At 44.7% G+C, this 24,765-nt stretch overlaps 1 protein-coding gene across 2 annotated transcripts; it reads right to left on the minus strand.

Annotated features, from left to right (window-relative positions):
- Positions 1 to 12,720: 12,720 nt before the first annotated feature.
- On the minus strand, positions 12,721 to 24,273 carry LOC139561401 (protein TsetseEP-like). Of its 2 annotated transcripts, XM_071378461.1 has the most exons (8): positions 22,322 to 24,273; positions 21,646 to 22,264; positions 19,614 to 19,787; positions 19,262 to 19,447; positions 16,601 to 16,757; positions 15,800 to 15,854; positions 14,796 to 15,017; positions 12,721 to 13,369 (listed from the first exon to the last, which is right to left on the minus strand). In XM_071378461.1, the coding sequence occupies exons 2-8, from the start codon at positions 21,695 to 21,697 to the stop codon at positions 13,181 to 13,183; spliced, it is 1,035 nt and encodes a 344-aa protein (XP_071234562.1). In that variant the 5' UTR covers positions 21,698 to 22,264; positions 22,322 to 24,273; the 3' UTR covers positions 12,721 to 13,180. The 2 variants fall into 2 exon arrangements, with proteins under 2 accessions (XP_071234562.1, XP_071234561.1); XM_071378460.1 differs by having other exon boundaries at positions 21,646 to 24,273.
- Between the last annotated feature and the right edge of the window lie 492 nt (positions 24,274 to 24,765).

Here is a 24,765-nt window from a genome sequence, read left to right on the forward strand (position 1 = left end):
CGAGTTCGGTGTGTGTGAGACTGATGGGTCTCAAATAAGCTCAGTAATTTCCTGCCTTATCAGCTGTGCCTTCTTCAATTATAAATATAGTAATGAATACAGTAATATATACAGCAATAAATACAGTAATGAATACAATAATGAATATAGTAATGAAAACAGTAATGCATACAGTAATGAAAACAGTAATGAATACAGTAATGAATATAGTAATAATATAGTAATGTATACGGTAATGCATACAGTAATGAATACAGTAATGAATACAGTAATGAAAACAGTAATGAATACAATAATGAATATAGTAATGAAAACAGTAATGCATACAGTAATGAAAACAGTAATGAAAACAGTAATCAATACATTAATGAATATAGTAATAATATAGTAATGCATACGGTAATGCATACAGTAATGAATACAGTAATGAAAACAGTAATGAAAACAGTAATGCCGACAGTAATGAAAACAGTAATGAATACAGTAATGAATATAGTAATAATATAGTAATGCATACAGTAATGCATACAGTAATGAATACAGTAATGAAAACAGTAATGAAAACAGTAATGAATATAGTAATAATATAGTAATGCATACGGTAATGCATACAGTAATGAATACAGTAATGAATACAGTAATGAAAACAGTAATGAATACAATAATGAACATAGTAATGAAAACAGTAATGCATACAGTAATGAAAACAGTAATGAATACATTAATGAATATAGTAATAATATAGTAATGCATACGGTAATGCATACAGTAATACATACAGTAATGCATACAGTAATAAATACAGTAACGCATACAGTAATAAATACAGTAATACATACAGTAATAAATACAGTAATGCATACAGTAATAAATACAGTAATGCATACAGTAATAAATACAGTAAGAAATACAGTAATGCATACAGTAATAAATACAGTAATGCATACAGTAATAAATACAGTAATGCATACATTAATAAATACAGTAATAAATACAGTAATAAATACAGTAATGCATACAGTAATAAATACAGTAATGCATACAGTAATAACTACAGTAATGAATACAGTAATGTAGGGATGAGAGGATGGATGGAGAGAGAAAAACGAGACAGAGAGACGGAGAGGGGAGAGAGAGGAAAGTTAGGACCAACAAGACTCATCATACAACATTCAATCTAGTTATTGATTATTTTTGATAATGATTAGCATTTCTTAATCGTGAAGAAACTCTGCTTTGGTGGTGTTGTCTTTACAAAAACGAACATTGATTTACTATCAAAATAAATACCTGCAATGCCACATTAGAAAAAAAGCGTACATCCACGCAATCGTTAGCAGATCAATCATATTAACTTCTAAAGTGCTGGCCTCATTCCAGTCAATCAGGGTCGGGGTAAATTCCATTTCAATTCCAGTCAATCAGGGTTGGGGTAAATTCCATTTCAATTCCAGTCAATCAGGGTTGGGGTAAATTCCATTTCAATTCCAGTCAATCAGGGTTGGGGTAAATTCCATTTCAATTCCAGTCAATCAGGGTCGGGGTAAATTCCATTTCAATTCCAGTCAATCAGGGTTGGGGTAAATTCCATTTCAATTCCAGTCAATTCAATAAATAAACTAAATGTCAATTACAATTACAAATTCTTATTGAAAAGCATTAAAGAGAATTAAAGTTTAAAGTTTAAAGTTTTAGTATCCAGAAACTGTAATGAATACAGTAATGAAAACAGTAATGAAAACAGTAATGCCGACAGTAATGAAAACAGTAATGAATACAGTAATGAATATAGTAATAATATAGTAATGCATACAGTAATGAATACAGTAATGAATACAGTAATGAATATAGTAATAATATAGTAATGCATACAGTAATGAATACAGTAATGAATACAGTAATAAATACTGTACTGAATACAGTAATAAATACAGTAATGAATACAGCAATGCATACAGTAATGCATACAGTAATAAATACAGTAATGAATACAGTAATACATACAGTAATGCATACAGTAATGAATACAGTAATAAATACAGTAATACATACAGTAATGCATACAGTAATAAATACAGTAACGCATACAGTAATAAATACAGTAATACATACAGTAACTGTATGTGTGACTGGTTTCTCCTATAGAAATGTAGTGGCATAATGTGCATGTAATGGCATAGACAATGTTGGTGCTCTGATCGGTCATGAGTTGTGGAATAGGACTGGAGGTTTGTGCATGTGGATTTTGAATGTGGGGGAGTCCCTAGTGCTGTTGTTCAATAGGGGGTTTAGGAGTGCGTTTGTTGGAACATTTTGCATAGACTAAGAGATCCCTTAGGTTGGAGTTTCTGTGGAATGCTGATATATTGTAGGTCTGAATTCCTGGAGTCGGGGAAATGTACGTGGTGCTTGGGTGAATGCGGCTTTGAGTCTGGAATGAAGGACTCTGTTTATGTCTGAGAAGGTGCTGATGATGGGTATAACCTGGGGTTCTGTATCTGTTGGGGGGATATGAACAGGGGGTCTGGGAACGGTCTGAGGGTGGAAGACAGGGATAGGATGGGGGGGGGACAGGGATACGGACCCAGAAACAGGAAAGGGTTAAGAACTGGTGTGGGCTGTTCGCCCAGGTCAGGAGTCAGTGGTCCAAACTGGTCCAAAGTTCTGCAGGGAGAGTGATGGAGATTAAGGTTAAGGTTAGGCTTAGGGGGATCAGGAAATCTGTTCTGGGTGAGGCCTCCCAGTATGTTAGGGTTGGGGGGGATCAGGAACATTCTGTTCTGGGTGAGGCCTCCCAGTATGTTAGGGTTGGGGGGGGTCAAACATTCTGTTCTGGGTGAGGCCTGCCAGTGTGTTAGGGTTGGGGGGGGATCAAACATTCTGTTCTGGGTGAGGCCTCCCAGTGTGTTAGGGTTGGGGGGGGGTCAAACATTCTGTTCTGGGTGAGGCCTGCCAGTGTGTTAGGGTTGGGGGGGGATCAAACATTCTGTTCTGGGTGAGGCCTGCCATTGTGTTAGGGTTGGGGGGGGGTCAAACATTCTGTTCTGGGTGAGGCCTGCCAGTGTGTTAGGGTTGGGGGGGGATCAAACATTCTGTTCTGGGTGAGGCCTCCCAGTGTGTTAGGGTTGGGGGGGGATCAAACATTCTGTTCTGGGTGAGGCCTGCCAGTGTGTTAGGGTTGGGGGGGGGTCAAACATTCTGTTCTGGGTGAGGCCTCCCAGTGTGTTAGGGTTGGGGGGGGTCAAACATTCTGTTCTGGGTGAGGCCTGCCAGTGTGTTAGGGTTGGGGGGGATCAAACATTCTGTTCTGGGTGAGGCCTCCCAGTGTGTTAGGGTTGGGGGGGATCAAACATTCTGTTCTGGGTGAGGCCTCCCAGTGTGTTAGGGTTGGGGGGGTGTTAGGGTTGGGGGGGGGTCAAACATTCTGTTCTGGGTGAGGCCTGCCAGTGTGTTAGGGTTGGGGGGGATCAAACATTCTGTTCTGGGTGAGGCCTCCCAGTGTGTTAGGGTTGGGGGGGATCAAACATTCTGTTCTGGGTGAGGCCTCCCAGTGTGTTAGGGTTGGGGGGGGGATCAAACATTCTGTTCTGGGTGAGGCCTGCCAGTGTGTTAGGGTTGGGGGGGGATCAAACATTCTGTTCTGGGTGAGGCCTGCCAGTGTGTTAGGATTGGGGAGGGGATCAAACATTCTGTTCTGGGTGAGGCCTCCCAGTGTGTTAGGGTTGGGGGGGGGTCAAACATTCTGTTCTGGGTGAGGCCTCCCAGTGTGTTAGGGTTGGGGGGGGATCAAACATTCTGTTCTGGGTGAGGCCTGCCAGTGTGTTAGGTTTGGGGGAATCAAACATTCTGTTCTGGGTGAGGCCTCCCATTGTGTTAGGGTTGGGGGGGGATCAAACATTCTGTTCTGGGTGAGGCCTCCCAGTCTGTTAGGGTTGGGGGGGATCAAACATTCTGTTCTGGGTGAGGCCTCCCAGTCTGTTAGGGTTGGGGGGGGATCAAACATTCTGTTCTGGGTGAGGCCTGCCAGTGTGTTAGGTTTGGGGGAATCAAACATTCTGTTCTGGGTGAGGCCTCCCATTGTGTTAGGGTTGGGGGGGGGATCAAACATTCTGTTCTGGGTGAGGCCTGCCAGTGTGTTAGGGTTGGGGGGTATCAAACATTCTGTTCTGGGTGAGGCTTCCCAGTGTGTTATGGTTGGGGGGATCAAACATTCTGTTCTGGGTGAGGCCTCCCAGTGTGTTAGGGTTGGGGGGGGGATCAAACATTCTGTTCTGGGTAAGGCCACCCAGTGTGTTAGGGTTCAGTGTGTTAGGGTTAGGGAATCAAACATTCTGTTCTGGGTGAGGCCTCCCAGTGTGTTAGGGTGGGGGGGGGTTCAAACATTTTGTTCTGGGTGAGGCCTCCCAGTGTGTTAGGGTTGGGGGGGGATCAAACATTCTGTTCTGGGTGAGGCCTGCCAGTGTGTTAGGGTTGGGGGGATCTCAAACATTCTGTTCTGGGTGAGTCCTCCCAGTGTGTTAGGGTTGGGGGGGGATCAAACATTCTGTTCTGGGTGAGGCCTGCCAGTGTGTTAGGGTTGGGGGAATCAAACATTCTGTTCTGGTTGAGGCCTCCCAGTGTGTTAGGGTTGGGGGATAAAACATTCTGTTCTGAGTGAGGCCTCCCAGTATGTTAGGGTTGGGGGGGATCAAATGTTCTGTTCTGGGTGAGGCCTCCCAGTGTGTTAGGGTTGGGGGGGATCAAACATTCTGTTCTGGGTGAGGCCTCCCAGTGTGTTAGGGTTGGGGAGATCAAACATTCTGTTCTGGGTGAGGCCTCCCAGTGTGTTACGGTTGGGGGGGATCAAACATTCTGTTCTGGGTGAGGCCTGCCAGTGTGTTAGGGTTGGGGGGGGGATCAAACATTCTGTTCTGGGTGAGGCCTGCCAGTGTGTTAGGGTTGGGGAGATCAAACATTCTGTTCTGGGTGAGGCCTGCCAGTGTGTTAGGGTTGGGGGGGTATCAAACATTCTGTTCTGGCTGAGGCTTCCCAGTGTGTTAGGGTTGGGGGGGGATCAAACATTCTGTTCTGGGTGAGTCCTCCCAGTGTGTTAGGGTTGGGGGGGGGGGATCAAACATTCTGTTCTGGGTGAGGCCTGCCAGTGTGTTAGGGTTGGGGGGATCAAACATTCTGTTCTGGGTGAGTCCTCCCAGTGTGTTAGGGTTGGGGGGGGATCAAACATTCTGTTCTGGGTGAGGCCTCCCAGTGTGTTAGGGTTGGGGGGGGATCAAACATTCTGTTCTGGGTGAGGCCTGCCAGTGTGTTAGGTTTGGGGGAATCAAACATTCTGTTCTGGGTGAGGCCTCCCATTGTGTTAGGGTTGGGGGGGGATCAAACATTCTGTTCTGGGTGAGGCCTCCCAGTCTGTTAGGGTTGGGGGGGATCAAACATTCTGTTCTGGGTGAGGCCTCCCAGTCTGTTAGGGTTGGGGGGGGATCAAACATTCTGTTCTGGGTGAGGCCTGCCAGTGTGTTAGGTTTGGGGGAATCAAACATTCTGTTCTGGGTGAGGCCTCCCATTGTGTTAGGGTTGGGGGGGGGATCAAACATTCTGTTCTGGGTGAGGCCTGCCAGTGTGTTAGGGTTGGGGGGTATCAAACATTCTGTTCTGGGTGAGGCTTCCCAGTGTGTTATGGTTGGGGGGATCAAACATTCTGTTCTGGGTGAGGCCTCCCAGTGTGTTAGGGTTGGTGGGGGGATCAAACATTCTGTTCTGGGTAAGGCCACCCAGTGTGTTAGGGTTAGGGAATCAAACATTCTGTTCTGGGTGAGGCCTCCCAGTGTGTTAGGGTGGGGGGGGGTTCAAACATTTTGTTCTGGGTGAGGCCTCCCAGTGTGTTAGGGTTGGGGGGGATCAAACATTCTGTTCTGGGTGAGGCCTCCCAGTGTGTTAGGGTTGGGGGGATCAAACATTCTGTTCTGGGTGAGTCCTCCCAGTGTGTTAGGGTTGGGGGGGGATCAAACATTCTGTTCTGGGTGAGGCCTGCCAGTGTGTTAGGGTTGGGGAGATCAAACATTCTGTTCTGGTGGAATCAAACATTCTGTTCTGGTTGAGGCCTCCCAGTGTGTTAGGGTTGGGGGACAAAACATTCTGTTCTGAGTCGGAGGCCTCCCAGTATGTTAGGGTTGGGGCTGTTCTGGGTGAGGCCTCCCAGTGTGTTAGGGTTGGGGGGATCAAACATTCTGTTCTGGGTGAGGCCTCCCAGTATGTTAGGGTTGGGGGGGATCAAATCGTTCTGTTCTGGGTGAGGCCTCCCAGTGTGTTAGGGTTGGGGGGGATCAAACATTCTGTTCTGGGTGAGGCCTCCCAGTGTGTTAGGGTTGGGGAGATCAAACATTCTGTTCTGGGTGAGGCCTCCCAGTGTGTTACGGTTGGGGGGGATCAAACATTCTGTTCTGGGTGAGGCCTGCCAGTGTGTTAGGGTTGGGGGGGGGATCAAACATTCTGTTCTGGGTGAGGCCTGCCAGTGTGTTAGGGTTGGGGAGATCAAACATTCTGTTCTGGGTGAGGCCTGCCAGTGTGTTAGGGTTGGGGGGTATCAAACATTCTGTTCTGGCTGAGGCTTCCCAGTGTGTTAGGGTTGGGGGGGGATCAAACATTCTGTTCTGGGTGAGTCCTCCCAGTGTGTTAGGGTTGGGGGGGGAGATCAAACATTCTGTTCTGGGTGAGGCCTGCCAGTGTGTTAGGGTTGGGGGGATCAAACATTCTGTTCTGGGTGAGTCCTCCCAGTGTGTTAGGGTTGGGGGGGGATCAAACATTCTGTTCTGGGTGAGGCCTGCCAGTGTGTTAGGGTTGGGGGAATCAAACATTCTGTTCTGGTTGAGGCCTCCCAGTGTGTTAGGGTTGGGGGATAAAACATTCTGTTCTGAGTGAGGCCTCCCAGTATGTTAGGGTTGGGGGGGATCAAACGTTCTGTTCTGGGTGAGGCCTCCCAGTGTGTTAGGGTTGGGGGGGGGATCAAACATTCTGTTCTGGGTGAGGCCTCCCAGTGTGTTAGGGTTGGGGAGATCAAACATTCTGTTCTGGGTGAGGCCTCCCAGTGTGTTAGGGTTGGGGGGGATCAAACATTCTGTTCTGGGTGAGGCCTCCCAGTGTGTTAGGGTTGGGGGGGGATCAAACATTCTGTTCTGGGTGAGGCCTGCCAGTGTGTTAGGGTTGGGGAGATCAAACATTCTGTTCTGGGTGAGGCCTGCCAGTGTGTTAGGGTTGGGGGGTATCAAACATTCTGTTCTGGCTGAGGCTTCCCAGTGTGTTAGGGTTGGGGGGGGGATCAAACATTCTGTTCTGGGTGAGTCCTCCCAGTGTGTTAGGGTTGGGGGGGGGGATCAAACATTCTGTTCTGGGTGAGGCCTGCCAGTGTGTTAGGGTTGGGGGGAGATCAAACATTCTGTTCTGGTTGAGGCCTCCCAGTGTGTTAGGGTTGGGGGGGGATAAAACATTCTGTTCTGGGTGAGGCCTGCCAGTGTGTTAGGGTTGGGCGGAGATCAAACATTCTGTTCTGGTTGAGGCCTCCCAGTGTGTTAGGGTTGGGGGGGATAAAACATTCTGTTCTGAGTGAGGCCTCCCAGTATGTTAGGGTTGGGGAGATCAAACATTCTGTTCTGGGTGAGGCCTGCCAGTGTGTTAGGGTTGGGGAGGATCAAACATTCTGTTCTGGGTGAGGCCTGCCAGTGTGTTAGGGTTGGGGGGGGATCAAACATTCTGTTCTGGGTGAGGCCTGCCAGTGTGTTAGGGTTGGGGGGGTATCAAACATTCTGTTCTGGGTGAGGCCTCCCAGTGTGTTAGGGTTGGGGGGGTATCAAACATTCTGTTCTGGGTGAGGCCTGCCAGTGTGTTAGGGTTGGGGGGGAATCAAACATTCTGTTCTGGGTGAGGCCTCCCAGTGTGTTAGGGTTGGGGGAATCAAACATTCTGTTCTGGGTGAGGCTTCCCAGTGTGTTAGGGTTGGGGAGATCAAACATTCTGTTCTGGGTGAGGCCTCCCAGTGTGTTAGGGTTGGGGGGGGGATCAAACATTCTGTTCTGGGTGAGGCCTCCCAGTGTGTTAGGGTTGGGGAGATCAAACATTCTGTTCTGGGTGAGGCCTCCCAGTGTGTTAGGGTTGGTGGGGATCAAACATTCTGTTCTGGGTGAGGCCTCCCACTGTGTTAGGGTTGGGGAGATCAAACATTCTGTTCTGGGTGAGGCCTCCCAGTGTGTTAGATCAAACATTCTGTTCTGGGTGAGCCCTCCCAGTGTGTTAGGGTTGGGGGGGGAATCGAACGTTACCCTGTTCTGGGTGAGGCCTCCCAGTGTGTTAGGGTAGGGGGGATCAAACATTCTGTTCTGGGTGAGGCCTCCCACTGTGTTAGGGTTGGGAGATCAAACATTCTGTTCTGGGTGAGGCCTCCCAGTGTGTTAGGGTTGGGGGGGGGTGGGGGGATCAAACATTCTGTTCTGGGTGAGGCCTCCCAGTGTGTTAGGGTTGGGGGGGGATCAAACATTCTGTTCTGGGTGAGGCCTCCCAGTGTGTTAGGGTTGGGGGGGATCAAACATTCTGTTCTGGGTGAGGCCTCCCACTGTGTTAGGGTTGGGAGATCAAACATTCTGTTCTGGGTGAGGCCTCCCAGTGTGTTAGGGTTGGGGGGGTATCAAACATTCTGTTCTGGGTGAGGCCTCCCAGTGTGTTAGGGTTGGGGGGGTATCAAACATTTTGTTCTGGGTGAGGCCTGCCAGTGTGTTAGGGTTGGGGGGGGAATCAAACATTCTGTTCTGGGTGAGGCCTCCCAGTGTGTTAGGGTTGGGGGGGGGATCAAACATTCTGTTCTGGGTGAGGCCTCCCAGTGTGTTAGGGTTGGGGGGGGGATCAAACATTCTGTTCTGGGTGAGGCCTCCCAGTGTGTTAGGGTTGGGGGGGATCAAACATTCTGTTCTGGGTGAGGCCTCCCACTGTGTTAGGGTTGGGAGATCAAACATTCTGTTCTGGGTGAGGCCTCCCAGTGTGTTAGGGTTGGGGGTGGGGATCAAACGTTCTGTTCTGGGTGAGGCCTCCCAGTGTGTTAGGGTTGGGGAGATCAAACATTCTGTTCTGGGTGAGGCCTCCCAGTGTGTTAGGGTTGGTGGGGATCAAACATTCTGTTCTGGGTGAGGCCTCCCAGTGTGTTAGGGTTGGGGAGATCAAACATTCTGTTCTGGGTGAGGCCTCCCAGTGTGTTAGTGTTGGGGGGATCAAACATTCTGTTCTGGGTGAGTCCTCCCAGTGTGTTAGGGTTGGGGGGGGATCAAACATTCTGTTCTGGGTGAGGCCTCCCAGTGTGTTAGGGTTGGGGGGGGGATCAAACATTCTGTTCTGGGTGAGGCCTCCCAGTGTGTTAGGGTTGGGGGGGTATCAAACATTCTGTTCTGGGTGAGGCCTGCCAGTGTGTTTGCCTTTATGTACCTCAATGGCCGCTTTGAGTATCCCCTCTTCCCCAGTGCACTAAAGAGGGTCTGTGTGGCTGAATGAAAGTCTTTCTGTTGTGTACATTGTCTATGGAATCAAATGAGTTGTGATTTGACAATGCCAGTGAATGTATGTTTTGGGTGATAACTGGACTTGTGGAGTAGAGATTGTGTGTCTGTTTCCTTGAAATATACTTTTGTTTGTAAAGAGACTATGTGCGTGTCAGTATCTGGAAGAAAAAAAAGGGTTGTGTCCAAGAAGTTGATTGTATGTGGGTGGATGACATATTTAACTGTTATGGTAGGATGATGGTAATTGAGTATTTCAATTAATGTTATGAAATGTACCAGATCCTGTTCCCACACTCCGAAGATATCATCCAGGTATCGTCTATTAAATATGGGACGCGATGGGCATTTAGTCAAGGCTGTCAACTCCCAGTTGCCATGTAAATATTAGCATATGCCGGGGGCGAATGTTTTACCCATCGCCGTCCCATGAATCTGTAGTTGTGGTTGAGGTTAGAGTTGAACCGAGATGTGGACATGAAGCTAGGGTTAGGGTTCAGGTAAAAATAACCTTCAAACTGTTTTCAACCCTAAAAAATCTCAAATGAAGGAATGAATAACACTTCATTGGAACTTTTGGTTATAAAACCTGCATAAACCGTCATAAGCATGACATCATGGCCATAACAGAGCCCCTCACCCATCTTCCATTACTACAGAGAACCTTTATCCTTCAGACACCGGTATCAATCAGTTACAACTCACATATAACACAGTGGTGTTGTTAAAATGTTACAATGACTTGACCCTGAAAACATAGGGCTAGACTTGCAAACACTGAACAGTCTTACAATAGCCTACCTTTCCTCAATATAACTTTATCTGAAAATTGATATGATAAAAAGTAGAAAATGACCGGTGTACAGAAACTATATGCACGGGACGTCTTGCCTCGTGAATTATATGAGTCGCCTGGATTTGACGTTCCAGACACCAGAAAACCTGTCAATTCCATGAGTTTGCTGCCTTGCCCTTCCCCTAATAACACTGGGAAGGGACTGGACTTTAGTCCTGACACGGGACTTCCGTGTAACGGTTAAAAAAATGACATTTCCCCAGTACTGCACTATAGGTCGTTGTTGCAAGTGCCACATATGTCATTGTAGCCTACCGCTGTTTCCCAATTTGTTTACACAGGCTACTTGTTTTGAAATGTTTTTAGGAACAAGTGGTGTCTAGTAAGTATCCATCATTAATATTCTCTGCCTCATAACACATTGTATTACAGAGCCTTCAGAAAGTATTCACACCCCTTGACTTATTCCACAGTTTGTCTTACAGCCTGAATTCTAAATTGCTTAAATTGTTCGTTTTTTTCTCTCACCCATCTACACACAATACCCCATTATGACAAAGTGAAAACATGTTTTTAGAAATGTTTGCACATTTATTGAAAATGAAATACAGAAATATCTAATTTACATAAGTATTAACACCCCTGAGTCAATACATGTAAGAATCACCTTTGGCAGCGATTACAGCAGTGAGTCTTTCTGGGTAAGTCTCTAAGAGCTTTCCACACATGGATTGTACAATATTTGCACATTATTATTTTTTAAATCCTTCAAGCGCTGTCAAGTTGGATGTTGATCATTGCTAGACAGCCATTTTCAAGTCTTGAAATAGATTTTCAAGTCTATTTAAGTGAAATCTGTAACTAGGCAACTCAGGAACATTTAATGTCGTCTTGGTAAACAACTCCAGTGTATATTTGGCCTATGTTTTTGGTTATTGTCCAGCTGAAAGGTGAATTCGTCTCCCAGTGTCTGTTGGAAAGCAGACTGAACCAGGTTTTCCTCTAGTATTTCTCCTGTGCTTAGCTCTATTCCGTTTATTTTTATCCTAAAAAACTCCCTAGTCCTTGCCGATGACATGCATACCCATAACCTGATGCAGCCACCACCATGCTTGAAAATATGAAGACTGGTACTCAGTGATATTTTTGTTGGATTTGTCCCAAACATAACGCTTTGTATTCAGGAGAAAACAGTTAATTTCTTTGCCACATGTTTTGCAGTATTACTTTAGTGACTTGTTGCAAACAGGATGCATGTTTTCAAATATTTTTATTCTGTTCAGGCATCCTTCTTTTCACTTTGTCATTTAGTATTGTGGAGTAACTACAATGTTGTTGATCCATCCTCAATGTTTCCCTCTCACAGCCATTAAACAGTAACTGTTTTAAAGTCACCATTGGCCTCATGGTGAAATCCCTGACCGGTTTCATTCCTCTCCGGCAACTGAGTTAGGAATGACGTCTGTATATTTGTAGTGACTGGGTGTATTGATACACCATACAAAGTATAATTATTAACATCACCATGCTCAAAGGAATATTCAATGTTTGCTAATTTTTTTATTACCATCTACCAATAGGTGCTCTTCTTTGCAAGGCATTAGAAAACCTCCCTGATCTTTGTCGTTGAATCTGTGTTTGAAATTTACTGCTCAACTGAGGGACCTTAGAGATAATTGTATATGTGGGGTACAGAGATTAGGTATCATTCAAAAGTAATCTTAAACCCTATTATTGCACACAGAGTGATGAGTTCATGCAACTCATTATGTGACTTGTTAAGCACATGTTTATTTCTAAACTGATTTAGGCTTGACATCACAAAGGGATTGAATACTTATTGACTTTTCAGCTTTTCATTCTTTAGTTTATAAAAAAAAAATCTAATTTAAAATCTAAAAATGTCATCTAAAAACATAATTCCACTGTGACATTATGGGGTATTGTGTGTAGGCCAGTGACACACAATTGTAAATGTAATCCATTTTAAATTCAGGCTGTAATGCAACAAAATGTGGAAAAAGTCAAGGGGTGTGAATACGTTCTTGCATTATGATTGTTAGAACTGTCCGTGCTTTAGTTACAAAAGTAGACATTAACTTTACAGTGTGTTTGTAACTCTACCCTGGGCTTCAGTCAGTGAACAAGAAGTATTGTGTCGCCCCCCAGTGGCCGAAAGGAAGAGCAGGCACAATCTAAATGGCAAGCACAGGAGGTTGGTGGCACCTTAATTGGGGAGGACGGGCTCGTGGTAATGGCTAGAGCGGTATCAGTGGAATGGTATCAAATACATCAAACACATGGTTTGATGCCATTCCGTTTGCTCTGTTCATGCCATTTCTTATGAGCCGTCCTCCCCTCAGCAGCCTCCACTGGTGTCAAGTGAAGGAGAATCCATTTTGATGGTCTGATTTTTTATTGAAATAAAAGTATACAAAGTATATTTAAGTATTAAGCAAAATGACATTCAATGGGTTTCAGTAATAAGTAATACAGTAGAACAATGAGATATCTTGTTGCAAAATAAGCAAAACTGTTAAGTACAACATAAAAATATTTTATATACTGTATATTGGTCATGAATCAGTATACCTCAGCTATATTAACAGAAAGCCACAAACATACACGGTCTCACTCCTTGTAATAACAGGTCTCTTTAAAAAGCCAAAGGTCATTAAACCCTTAACTCTGTTTAAAAGTTCAGATGAGTTTAATATTCTCACACTAAATGTCCCTCTGGGAAAATAAAGATTGATCGTATTGATTGACAGATAGATTCAGGGTTATTCAACCAATGTCAACAATACATTATTCATCCCAACACACACACGCGCACACACACGCACACACACTCCCCTCATAAACCAGTGTCCGACTCCATTTCCTCCATCTGTGTCCCAGGATCCAGGGTTGGTGGAGGTATTAGCTCAGACTCAGTTTCAGGCTCAGTCACTGGTTCCTCTCTTCCTTCCAGAGGTGGTTGATGTTCTGGTTCTAATTCTAGTTCTGGTTCTAGTTGTAGAACGGATTCTTCTGGTTCTTCCCTCTGTGATGCCCAATTTCCCCCCAGAAGGAAGTAGCCCTGGTTATGATGTTGACTTTATCAAATGCTGTACGTGTGTCATTTCTGTGTCTTTTGATGCACAGGCTTCAACAAACATAATTTTTTGCTTTGTATTCACGTTGTATTTGGTATTCATTAGGATCCCCATTAGCCGCTGCAAAAGCATTAACTACTCTTCCTGGGGTCCACACAAAACAATACATAGTACAGGACATTATTAGTCAAGGACTGAAATACATACATTTAAAACGTCACACAACCTACATATCAGTACATACACACAATATCTATGTCTAATACATAGTACAGAGCAAATTACAATACAACATACAGTACCAGTCAAAAGTTTGGACACACCTACTCATTCAAGGGTTTTTCCTTATTTTTCCTATTTTCTACATTGTAGAATAATATTGAATACATCAAAACTATAAAACAACACATATGGAATCATGTAGTAACCAAAAAAGTGTTAAACAAATCAAAACATATTTATATTTTATATTCTTCAAAGCAGCCACCCTTCTGGTACAAATAAATAAAACAAAGACACATCCTGGAATGAGTAGGTGTGTCCAAACTTTTGACTGGTACTGTATATACAAGGTCTGTGTCTCTTCACAGTCCCCTTTGTGCAGTAAGGTGTTCTTTTATCTGGTTTAATTGCTAGCTTTAGTTACCTGGAGTGGCAGAGAGTTCCATGTAGTCATGGCTCTATTTAATACTTGAGTTTCCTAGCCTCTATTCTGGAGCTGGGGACTGTGAAAAGACCTCAGATTGCATGTCTTGTGTCGTACTGATGAGTGTCCGAACTGTGTGCCAACTGCTTGAATAGACAGTTTGGTACCTTCAAAACATCAATACCTCTCACAAAGACCACTAGTGATGCAGTCAATCTCTGCTCAACTTTGAGCCAGGAGGGACTGACATGCACGTCACTGACTCTTTCCCTCCGTGTTCATCTAAGTTCACCTAGGTGCTGCTTTGTTCTGGACCAACTGCAATTTTACCTATGTCCCTTTGCCGCACAGCTGTGCAGTAGTTAAGGTGCGATGAAACGAGCGCCTGTAGGACCTGTCTGGTCGACTGAGATGTCAAAGAAGGCAGAGCAACGCCTTATCATGGGCAGACCTCTACAAACATGTGGTTCATTCTTGACTATCACTCCCTCTGTAGGAGGTTTGAAACACTGAAAAACGTTCCACTCTAACTGAAAATCCTAGTCCAGACCCAGCCTATCATATAGCTGTTCTTGTTCGTTTGGCTTTTTCAAGCACTTTAAGATAATTTTTGTAATGAAAAGCACTGTAGAAGTTGAATAAATTCCTTTATTTTGAATTGACTGCTTTGAAAAGTGAGGTTTTCTCACACATAGATAAATATAAAACGTGTAGAAAGAAAGACATACCTTTTGTGGCCCTGGCTCTGCCACTTGCTGTGGCCCTTGTTGTGGCCCGTGCTGTGTTGTGGGGCCCCAGGTCGTGGCCGTCCCCTGGTAGGCCTTCCACAGCCGTCCATACAGCAGGTCCAGCTTAATCTTAGCATAGAGCTTGGAGGGGTCAAAACCCTGGGGCTGAGGCTGGGGGGGTGGGGGAAGGGGGGGTTGCTTGGGGGGATCCTCTGTGACCCCCTGGATGAGAGAGAGAGATGTTGTTTTGAAAATAATTGGCACCTAAATTATTTGCATTGTTGCTTTATCAGTTGTCATTTCATCATGTAAATGTAAAGACCAAATGAAAAGAGGTCTGTAACAGAAGTGTAATGAAAGCAACTCTCACATCACACTAAATCCGACCACACTGCAAATGTTATAAAAAAGCTTTGCTTGACAGACTGATTCTTCTGCCCTGTTAACAGTACACCAGCTACTGTGTGTTACACTATTGTGAACCCAAGTATGATAAACGCCAAACCACATTTACCAGTGTGTGTGTGTGTGTGTGTGTGTGTGTGTGTGTGTGTGTGTGTGTGTGTGTGTGTGTGTGTGTGTGTGTGTGTGTGTGTGTGTGTGTGTGTGTGTGTGTGTGTGTGTGTGTGTGTGTGTGTGTGTGTGTGTGTGAGAGAGTGTGAGAGAGTGAGAAACGGCTGAGCGATGGCCCTAGACAGTGAACAACAGGAAACCATGGCGATAACCATGGCGAATGGGGGGCCCTGTGGGTTTTCATGGTAACGCAGGTCACTATGTTTACTGAGGTCACTCTACCCATAGAGACAGGCAATGGCTCTATCTCTGTGACTCTAGAGAGACATGTGGCTAGGTAGCCTATATTAACTTTCACCAATGACCTTTTCCGTGTGCTTTAGGTTACAACACTTACTGTCTAGATAAAGGATTTCTAGGTAAGGATGTAAGTTTCCATTGTGTCAAAACGGCATGTTAAGCTAAAAGTGTAGCTGAGAAAATAACTTTACTTCTGATTCTGTGTGTTGATCTGTCAGATACGCCTCTACCTCAAACATTCGCCTCCTGGAACAAGAGACAAGAGCAGATAAGTCTTGGTTTAGAGTCAGAGAGCTGAAAACCTTTGGTGTTAGAGTCAGAGAGCAGATACGTCTTGTTGTTAGAGTCAGAGAGCAGATAACAATTGGTGTTAGAATCAGTGCTACTGGAAACTTTACTGACAGAGAGAGTGAGGCCTCTCTTTCCATCCTGTGTGAGACTGTGAGAGACACAAAGAAAAAAAATCAAGCGGAAGAGAGAGCAGTGATAGAGATGATGGAAAGAGAGAGAGAGTAAAATGAGCTTGGAATAGAGATATAGAGAGAGGAATGATTTTGATAGGTTGAGAGAAAGACAGACACAAAATGGATTCAGTTGATCAGTAAGGTACCAGTGACAACAGTGTCTGCAGCAGCACTTTCACCAGTAGTAGAGAGAGGGAGAGAGGGGGAGAGCGAGTGCGAGAGAGAGAGAGAGAGAGAGAGAGAGAGAGAGAGAGAGAGAGAAGGGGTTAGAGAGAGAGAAGGGGTTAGAGAGAGGTAGAGATCAGTAGGTTGGCTAGTGGAGGTTCCTCAGAGGAGGGGGAGGACCATCCTCCTCAGTGAATTGCATAATAATAAAAATAGTGAAACATTAAAAAAGTGATCCTTTTTAGATAAAACTATACTAAATATATTCACGTCACCACATAATTGATTAAAACACAGTTTTTCAATGAAGGTCTACAGTAGCCTCATCTTAAACAGCACCAACCTCCACTGAGGTAGACCTACCTGTGACAGCAGTGTCTACAGCAGTACTTCCAGCAGTAGTACAGTGAGGTCACAATGCTCAGTATGCAGATGGTAGAGCCTCCTACCAACAGGGCCCACTGTTCCAAAGTTCTTTCCCCTAGCAGCCGCTGTGCATCCTCTGACTCCTGGGCCTCTGCTGTGGACAGACACACAGACATGTCAAACACAGTACTTCCAACAGCAGAAGATCATGGGCCTCCACTGTGGGTAGACAATAGAGAGACACACAGTACACAGTTATGTATTGTGTGGATAGTTATGATTGAGAGAGAGAGAGAGACTGCTCAGGAAAGTCTGACTCCTGGGTCCCTGCTGGAGAAATACACATAAAACACACAGACACACACAGACAAGAACACAGGAGCATGCTCACGCTCAACACACACAAACATACAGGTCATATAGAACCCAAGTGGGTTGTGATTCTTGTTGTGTATTGTTAAGAGAGAGAGAGAGAGAGAGAAAATGAGAGAAGAGAGAGAAAATGAGAGAAGAGAGAGAGAGAGACACACATATTTCCCTCAGAAAAGGGCAACTAGTGTACTTTAACTAATTGCATATCGTTACAACACTGTATATATACATAATATGCCATTTGAAATGTCTTTATTCTTTTGGAACTTATGTAAGTGTAATGTTTAATGTTAATTTGATTGTTTATTTCACTTTTGTTTATTATCCTCTTCACTTGCTTTGGCAACGTTAACATATGTTTCCCATGCCAATAAAGCTCTTATATATATATATATACAGTGGGGAGAACAAGTATTTGATACACTGCCGATTTTGCAGGTTTTCCTACTTACAAAGCATGTAGAGGTCTGTAATTTTTATCATAGGTACACTTCAACTGTGAGAGACGGAATCTAAAACAAAAATCCAGAAAATCACATTGTATGATTTTTAAGTAATTAATTTGCATTTTATTGCATGACATAAGTATTTGATCACCTACCAACCAGTAAGAATTCCGGCTCTCACAGACCTGTTCGTTTTTCTTTAAGAAGCCCTCCTGTTCTCCACTCATTACCTGTATTAACTGCACCTGTTTGAACTCGTTACCTGTATAAAAGACACCTGTCCACACACTCAATCAAACAGACTCCAACCTCTCCACAATGGCCAAGACCAGAGAGCTGTGTAAGGACATCAGGGATCAAATTGTAGACCTGCACAAGGCTGGGATGGGCTACAGGACAATAGGCAAGCAGCTTGGTGAGAAGGCAACAACTGTTGGCGCAATTATTAGAAAATGGAAGAAGTTCAAGATGACGGTCAATCACCCTCGGTCTGGGGCTCCATGCAAGATCTCACCTCGTGGGGCATCAATGATCATGAGGAAGGTGAGGGATCAGCCCAGAACTACACGGCAGGACCTGGTCAATGACCTGAAGAGAGCTGGGACCACAGTCTCAAAGAAAACCAATAGTAACACACTACGCCGTCATGGATTAAAATCCTGCAGCGCACGCAAGGTCCCCCTGCTCAAGCCAGCGCATGTCCAGGCCCGTCTGAAGTTTGCCAATGACCATCTGGATTATCCAGAGGAGGAATGGGAGAAGGTCATGTGGTCTGATGAGACAAAAATTGAGTTTTTTGGTCTAAACTCCACTCGCCGTGTTTGGAGGAAGAAGAAGGATGAGTACAACCCCAAGAACACCATCCCAACCGTGAAGCATGGAGGTGGAAACATCATTCTTTGGGGATGCTTTTCTGCAAAGGGGACAGGACGACTGCACCGTATTGAGGGGAGGATGGATGGGGCCATGTATCGCGAGATCTTGGCCAACAACCTCCTTCCCTAAGTAAGAGCATTGAAGATGGGTCATGGCTGGGTCTTCCAGCATGACAACGACCCGAAACACACAGCCAGGGCAACTAAGGAGTGGCTCCGTAAGAAGCATCTCAAGGTCCCGGAGTGGCCTAGCCAGTCTCCAGACCTGAACCCAATAGAAAATCTTTGGAGGGAGCTGAAAGTCCGTATTGCCCAGCGACAGCCCCGAAACCTGAAGGATCTGGAGAAGGTCTGTATGGAGGAGGAGTGGGCCAAAATCCCTGCTGCAGTGTGTACAAACCTGGTCAAGAACTACAGGAAACGTATGATCTCTGTAATTGCAAACAAAGGTTTCTGTACCAAATATTAAGTTCTGCTTTTCTGATGTATCAAATACTTATGTCATGCAATAAAATGCTAATTAATTACTTAAAAATCATACAATGTGATTTTCTGGATTTTTGTTTTAGATTCCGTCTCTCACAGTTGAAGTGTACCTATGATAAAAATTACAGACCTCTATATGCTTTGTAAGTAGGAAAACCTGCAAAATCGGCAGTGTATCAAATACTTGTTCTCCCCACTGTATATGAGAGAGAGAGAGAGAGAGAGAGAGAGAGAGAGAGAGAGAGAGAGAGAGAGAGAGAGAGAGAGAGAGAGAGAGAGAGAGAGAGAGAGAGAGAGAGAGAGAGAGAGAGAGAGAGAGAGAGAGAGAGAGAGAGAGAGAGAGGAACGTTTGTTAATTATCTATTTCACTTGCTTTGGGAATGTAAACATATGTTTGCCATGCCAATAAAGCCCCTTGAATTAAAATAAAAATTGAGAGAGAGAGAGAGAAACAAGATAAAGGTAGAGAGGGAGAGTACCCGTGCTTTCATTGATCCGGGTATGTGTACAGTGCTCCAGCACCCCAGATGGAAACGTGATGAATACACAGCAGAGTTGGCTGACCTCCTCCACAGCGCCTTCCTTCAGGTCGAGTCTGGAACTACGGCTGGAGGCACTACTTTGGATCTTCACAGTGTCGTTGTACTCTGGGACCACGTAGGTACCTAAACGGCATATATGATATTGATAATAACAACAATAATACATTTTATTTACTTTTTATTCACATACACAAATCCCAAAGTTCTGTACATTATGAGTATAGCATACATATACTACATTGCTAGATGATTAATATATATATATATGACATTATTATTAAATATGTACCGAACACGGGATGGAAGGTGCCCAGTTTCTGTTTGGTAGTGGTGTGGTTGGGACTGCTGATCATCTCCCAGTTGATCTGAGAAACAGTGTCGTTCTCCGACAGGAGACGACAGGTAATAGACAGATGCTCTCTGTCCCGTGTGTGAGACACAGAGATCACACTGCCGGCTATGCCTGTGTGAAGCAATAGGGTAGAAGTCAGTTATGTGTGGGCGCTAGAAAAGTCACAGCCACTTCCAGTGAAATGAAGATGAAACACCTTTTTTGCATTAATACACATTCAGACGCACACACACACACATACATACAGTTGAAGTCGGAAGTTTACATACACTTAGGTTGTAGTCATTAAAACTCGTTTTTCAACCACTCCACAAATTTCTTGTTTACAAACTATAGTTTTGGCAAGTCGGTTAGGACATCTACTTTGTAAATGACACAAGTAATTTTTCCAACAATTGTTCACAGACAGATTATTTCACGTATAATTCACTGTATCACAATTCCAGTGGGTCAGAAGTTTACATACACTAAGTTTACTGTGCCTTTAAACAGCTTGGAAAATTCCAGAGAATTATGTCATGGCTTTAGAAGCCTCGTACAGGTTAATTGACATCATTTGAGTCAATTGGAGGTATACCTGTGGATGTATTTCAAGGCCTACCTTCAAACTCAGTGCTTCTTTGCTTGACATCATGGGAAAATGAAAAGAAATCAGGCAAGAACTCAGAAAAAAAATTGTAGACCTCCACAAGTCTGGTTCAACCTTGGGAGCAATTTCATCTGTACAAACAATTGTACGTAAGTATAAACACCATGGGACCACGCAGCCAACAAACCGCTCAGGAAGGAAACACGTTTTGTCTCCTAGAGAAGAATGTACTTTGGTGCGAAAAGTGCAAATCAATCCCAGAACAACAGCAAAGGACCTTGTGAAAATGCTGTAGGAAACAGGTACAAAAGTATCTATATCCACAGTAAAACGAGTCCTATATCGACATAACCTGAAAGGCCGCTCAGCAAGGAAGAAGCCACTGCTCCAAAACCGCCATAAAACAGCCAGACTACGGTTTGCAACTGCACATGGGGACAAAGATTGTACTTTTTGGAGAAATGTCCTCTGGTCTGATGAAACAAAGATAGAACTGTTAGGCCATAATAACCATCGTTATGTTTGGAGGAAAAAGGGGAAGGCTTGCAAGCCGAAGAACACCATCCCAACCGTGAAGCATGGGGGTGGCAGCATCATGTTGTGGGGGTACTTTACTGTAGGAGGGACTGGTGCACTTCACAAAATAGATGGCATCACGAGGAAGGAAAATGATGTGGATATATTGAAGCAACATCTCAAGACATCAGTCAGGAAGTTAAAGCATGGTCACAAATGGGTCTTCCAAATGGACAATGACCCCAAGCATACTTCCAAAGTTGTGGCAAAATGGCTTAAGGACAACAAAGTCAAGGCATTGGAGTGGCCATCACAAAGCCCTGACCTCAATCCCATAGACAATTTGTGGGCAGAACTGAAAAAGTGTGTGCGATCAAGGAGGCCTACAAACCTGACTCAGTTACACCAGCTCTGTCAGGAAGAATGGGCCAAAATTCCCCCAACGTATTGTGAGAAGCTTGTGGAAGGCTACCCGAAACGTTTGACACAAGTTAAACAATTTAAAGGCAATGTTACCAAATACTAATTGAGTGTATGTAGACTTCTGACCCCCTGGGAATGTGATGAAAGATATAAAAGCTGAAATAAATCATTCTCTCTACTATTATTCTGACATTTCACATTCTTAAAATAAAGTGGTGATCCTAACTGGCCTAAGACAGGGCATTTTTACAAGGATTAAATGTCAGGAATTGTGAAAAACTGAGTTTAAATGTGTTTGGCTAATGTGTATGTAAACATCAGACTTCAACTGTAAGTATTTTACTTTTTTGTCAACTTTGATTATTTGATAAATGCACTTTCTTGCTCTGTGTGTTCTACTAAACGTTCCTCTTATTTTAGTTGTTTGTAAGTGACACCAACCTGTCTGTATCAGGACGAGGGCCAGAAGAAAGTAGACCCAGTGTTTTCTCATCTCTAGCTCTGTCGTCAGCCCCACCGATGTTGATCCTTTGATCCACTTCTCTGATCCTCGCCTCTGATCCTTTTCTCTGATCCTCTTCTCTGATCCTCGCCTCTGATCCTTTATTCTGATCCTCTTCTCTGATCCTCGTCTCTGATCCACTTCTCTGATCCTCGCCTCTGATCCTTGCCTCTGATCCTTTTCTCTGATCCTCTTCTCTGATCCTCGTCTCTGATCCACTTCTCTGATTCTTACCTCTGATCCGCTTCTCTGATCCTCGTCTCTGATCCACTTCTCTGATCCACTTCTCTGATCCACTTCTCTGATCCACTTCTCTGATCCTCTTCTCTGATCCTCGTCTCTGATCCTCGTCTCTGATCCTCGTCTCTGATCCTCTTCTCTGATCCTCTTCTCTGATCCTCGTCTCTGATCCTCGTCTCTGATCCACTTCTCTGATTCTCTTCTCTAATCCTCTTCTCTTGTTGTCTTTTTGTTGTTTTCCAGTCTCCTCTTTCACCACATATTTAATTTAATTTATACATTCTGTTTCACTGTGTTTAATCTCTGTCTTCACACCACCTGTCTGTCGTCACATCACCTGTCTGTCTTCACACAACCTGTCTGTCTTCACACCACCTGTCTGTCTTCACACCACCTGTCTGTCTCTGTCTTCACACCACCTGTCTGTCTTCACACAACCTGTCTGTGTCTGTCTTCACACCACCTGTCTGTCTCTGAATCCTTCTGATTCTCTGTCTCTGATTCACAACTCTCAACTTCCTCCTTCCGTACACGTTCAGCCTAACAACTTTTCATCTCTCTCAATCACTCTCTCTCTTCTTTATCTCTCTCTCTCTCTCTCTCTCTCTCTCTAGAGAAAGGAAGAGGAAGTGAATTTGAAGAGTGAAGCGATAGATCTGCATAGTTCCATGTTTGTAGGCTGCCTGGGTTTTTCCACTGTGCTAACATCTTCTAAACCACACAGATACACATTATATTAGAGCCCAGTACCCAATGGTTCATTTAGTTAAGTACCTCTGTCTTACTGTATCAAACTTCAGATTGTGGCTTTAATAGGCGTTTGATGAGGAAACAGCTGTTTGATGTACTGGTGGAGGTAGTGTGTGTGTGTGTGTGTGTGCTTCCTGTCTGTTCTACCAGTGGGCTCTTCTGTTATATATTATATTAAATATTGATCACATGGAAATTCCGAACATGAGAGAGAAGCGCACATCAAAGCTCTCACCACCAGAGGGCACACTGGGCTGCTCCACCACCACTAACAGCTTGCATGCAGTATGTTTCAGCACACCAGACCTGGGTTCAAATACTGTTCTACATTTTTCAAACACGTTGAGTGTTTGATCTAGCTTGCCTGGAGTACCAGATAGGAGGGTATTGTCGTTCTGGGACAGTTATATTGGCTCCATTAAGTCAGGGAAGCTCAGTCAAGCACAGATAAAGTCATTTGAATTATTTTGAATAGTGTTTGAACCCAGGTCAGCACCACAGAGGTGGTATTAGTCAGTGTAAATTCACACGGAGGAGTATTTTTAGCTCTGCAGATAGATGGATGATAGACACAGATGCCTGTAGTCTTCCTACACACTGGGTCTGCATCCCAAATAGCACCCTTTTCCCTATATAGGTCACTAGAGCCCCATGGGCCCTGGTCAAAAGTAGTGCACTATATAGGGAGTAGGGTGCATTTGGGACGGAAGCCTTGGTTGCATGTGAGTGACATGGGCTTTGGCCTTCATCCACTAGAATACTCCTTGTCTTCCTGCGTTCTGTAGATTGATCTGAGCTATATATATGTGTGTGTGTGTGTGTGTGTGTGTGTGTGCGTGCGTGCGTGCGTGCGTGCGTGCGTGCGTGCGTGCGTGCGTATGTGCGTACATCTGTGAGTGTGATACATCAGGCGTCCCTGAAGCAAAGTCAATTAAGACAGAGGGGAGCTTCTGTGTGTCGCTGCCCTCCGTTGGCCTCCAGGATCACAGGCACAGCAGCCAATCAGGTCGCAGGGCCGGGGTGCAGTAGCCAACGAGATCGCAGAACCGGGGTGTCAAGGCTACGTAACAATGGGGTGGAATGTTAAGATGAGTGCTTTGCTGTCTGCAGTGAGAGAGATGCTGGAATCTGTTGTGGAGTTATGCCTACGTTCCCTCAACGTTCCATCAACATTCTGACAACGTTCACTGGGTGTCTGTTGATCTTGTCGTGGAAAAAAGACTAGGATGTGATTTTTACCAAGCGTCTGAGTAGAAGTGCTGTCTGATCTAGGATCAGTTTTGCCTTATAAATCATAGTGAATAAGAGGGGGGACCTAATCTTAGATCAGGCAAAATGTGAATACAGGCCCTGGTCTCTGGGAAAATATCTCTGCACAATTAGACCACCAACTGACAAATCTGTATCTGAACAGCCCTCAGGAATGTGTACCCATGAAAAAGTCACTAACACAATGCTTTTCTCTCTCTCTCTTTTACCTCTTATCGTTGATCGACTTTAGAAAACATTGTGAAAACACAAAAGAAATGAAAATAAAAGTTTAAAAAGCAGGACCCATAGGCTAGTCATTATCCATGAATGAACTCACCCACCCCCTTCCCCTCCCCCCTCTCCCTACCCCCTATCCCTATCTCACATTTACATATACATTTAAGTCATTTAGCAGACGCTCTTATCCAGAGCAACTTACAAATTGGTGCATTCACCTTATGATATCCAGTGGAACAACCACTTTACAATAGTGCATCTAACTCTTTTAAGGGGGGGGGGGGGGGGTTAGAAGGATTACTTTATCCTATCCCAGGTATTCCTTAAAGAGGTGGGGTTTCAGGTGTCTCCGGAAGGTGGTGATTGACTCCGCTGACCTGGCGTCGTGAGGGAGTTTGTTCCACCATTGGGGTGCCAGAGCAACGAACAGTTTTGACTGGGCTGAGCGGGAACTGTACTTCCTCAGAGGTAGGGAGGCGAGCAGGCCAGAGGTGGATGAACGCAGTGCCCTTGTTTGGGTGTAGGGCCTGATCAGAGCCTGAAGGTACGGAGGTGCCGTTCCCCTCACAGCTCCGTAGGAA

The sequence above is a fragment of the Salvelinus alpinus genome, chromosome 31, assembly GCF_045679555.1.
Source record: "Salvelinus alpinus chromosome 31, SLU_Salpinus.1, whole genome shotgun sequence".
Classification (NCBI taxonomy): Eukaryota; Metazoa; Chordata; class Actinopteri; order Salmoniformes; family Salmonidae; genus Salvelinus; species Salvelinus alpinus.

Bases quoted from the DNA above. Each gene is read 5' to 3' on its own strand.
- LOC139561401 (XM_071378461.1), bottom strand. From the start codon at position 21,697: ATGAGAAAACACTGGGTCTACTTTCTTCTGGCCCTCGTCCTGATACAG. The intron at 19,448-19,613 runs GTACATATTTAA...TATGCCGTTTAG, and splicing joins CACCTTCCATCCCGTGTTCG to GTACCTACGTGGTCCCAGAG. The intron at 13,370-14,795 runs GTATGTCTTTCT...TGGGCATCACAG, and splicing joins CAGAGCCAGGGCCACAAAAG to AGGGAAGAACCAGAAGAATC.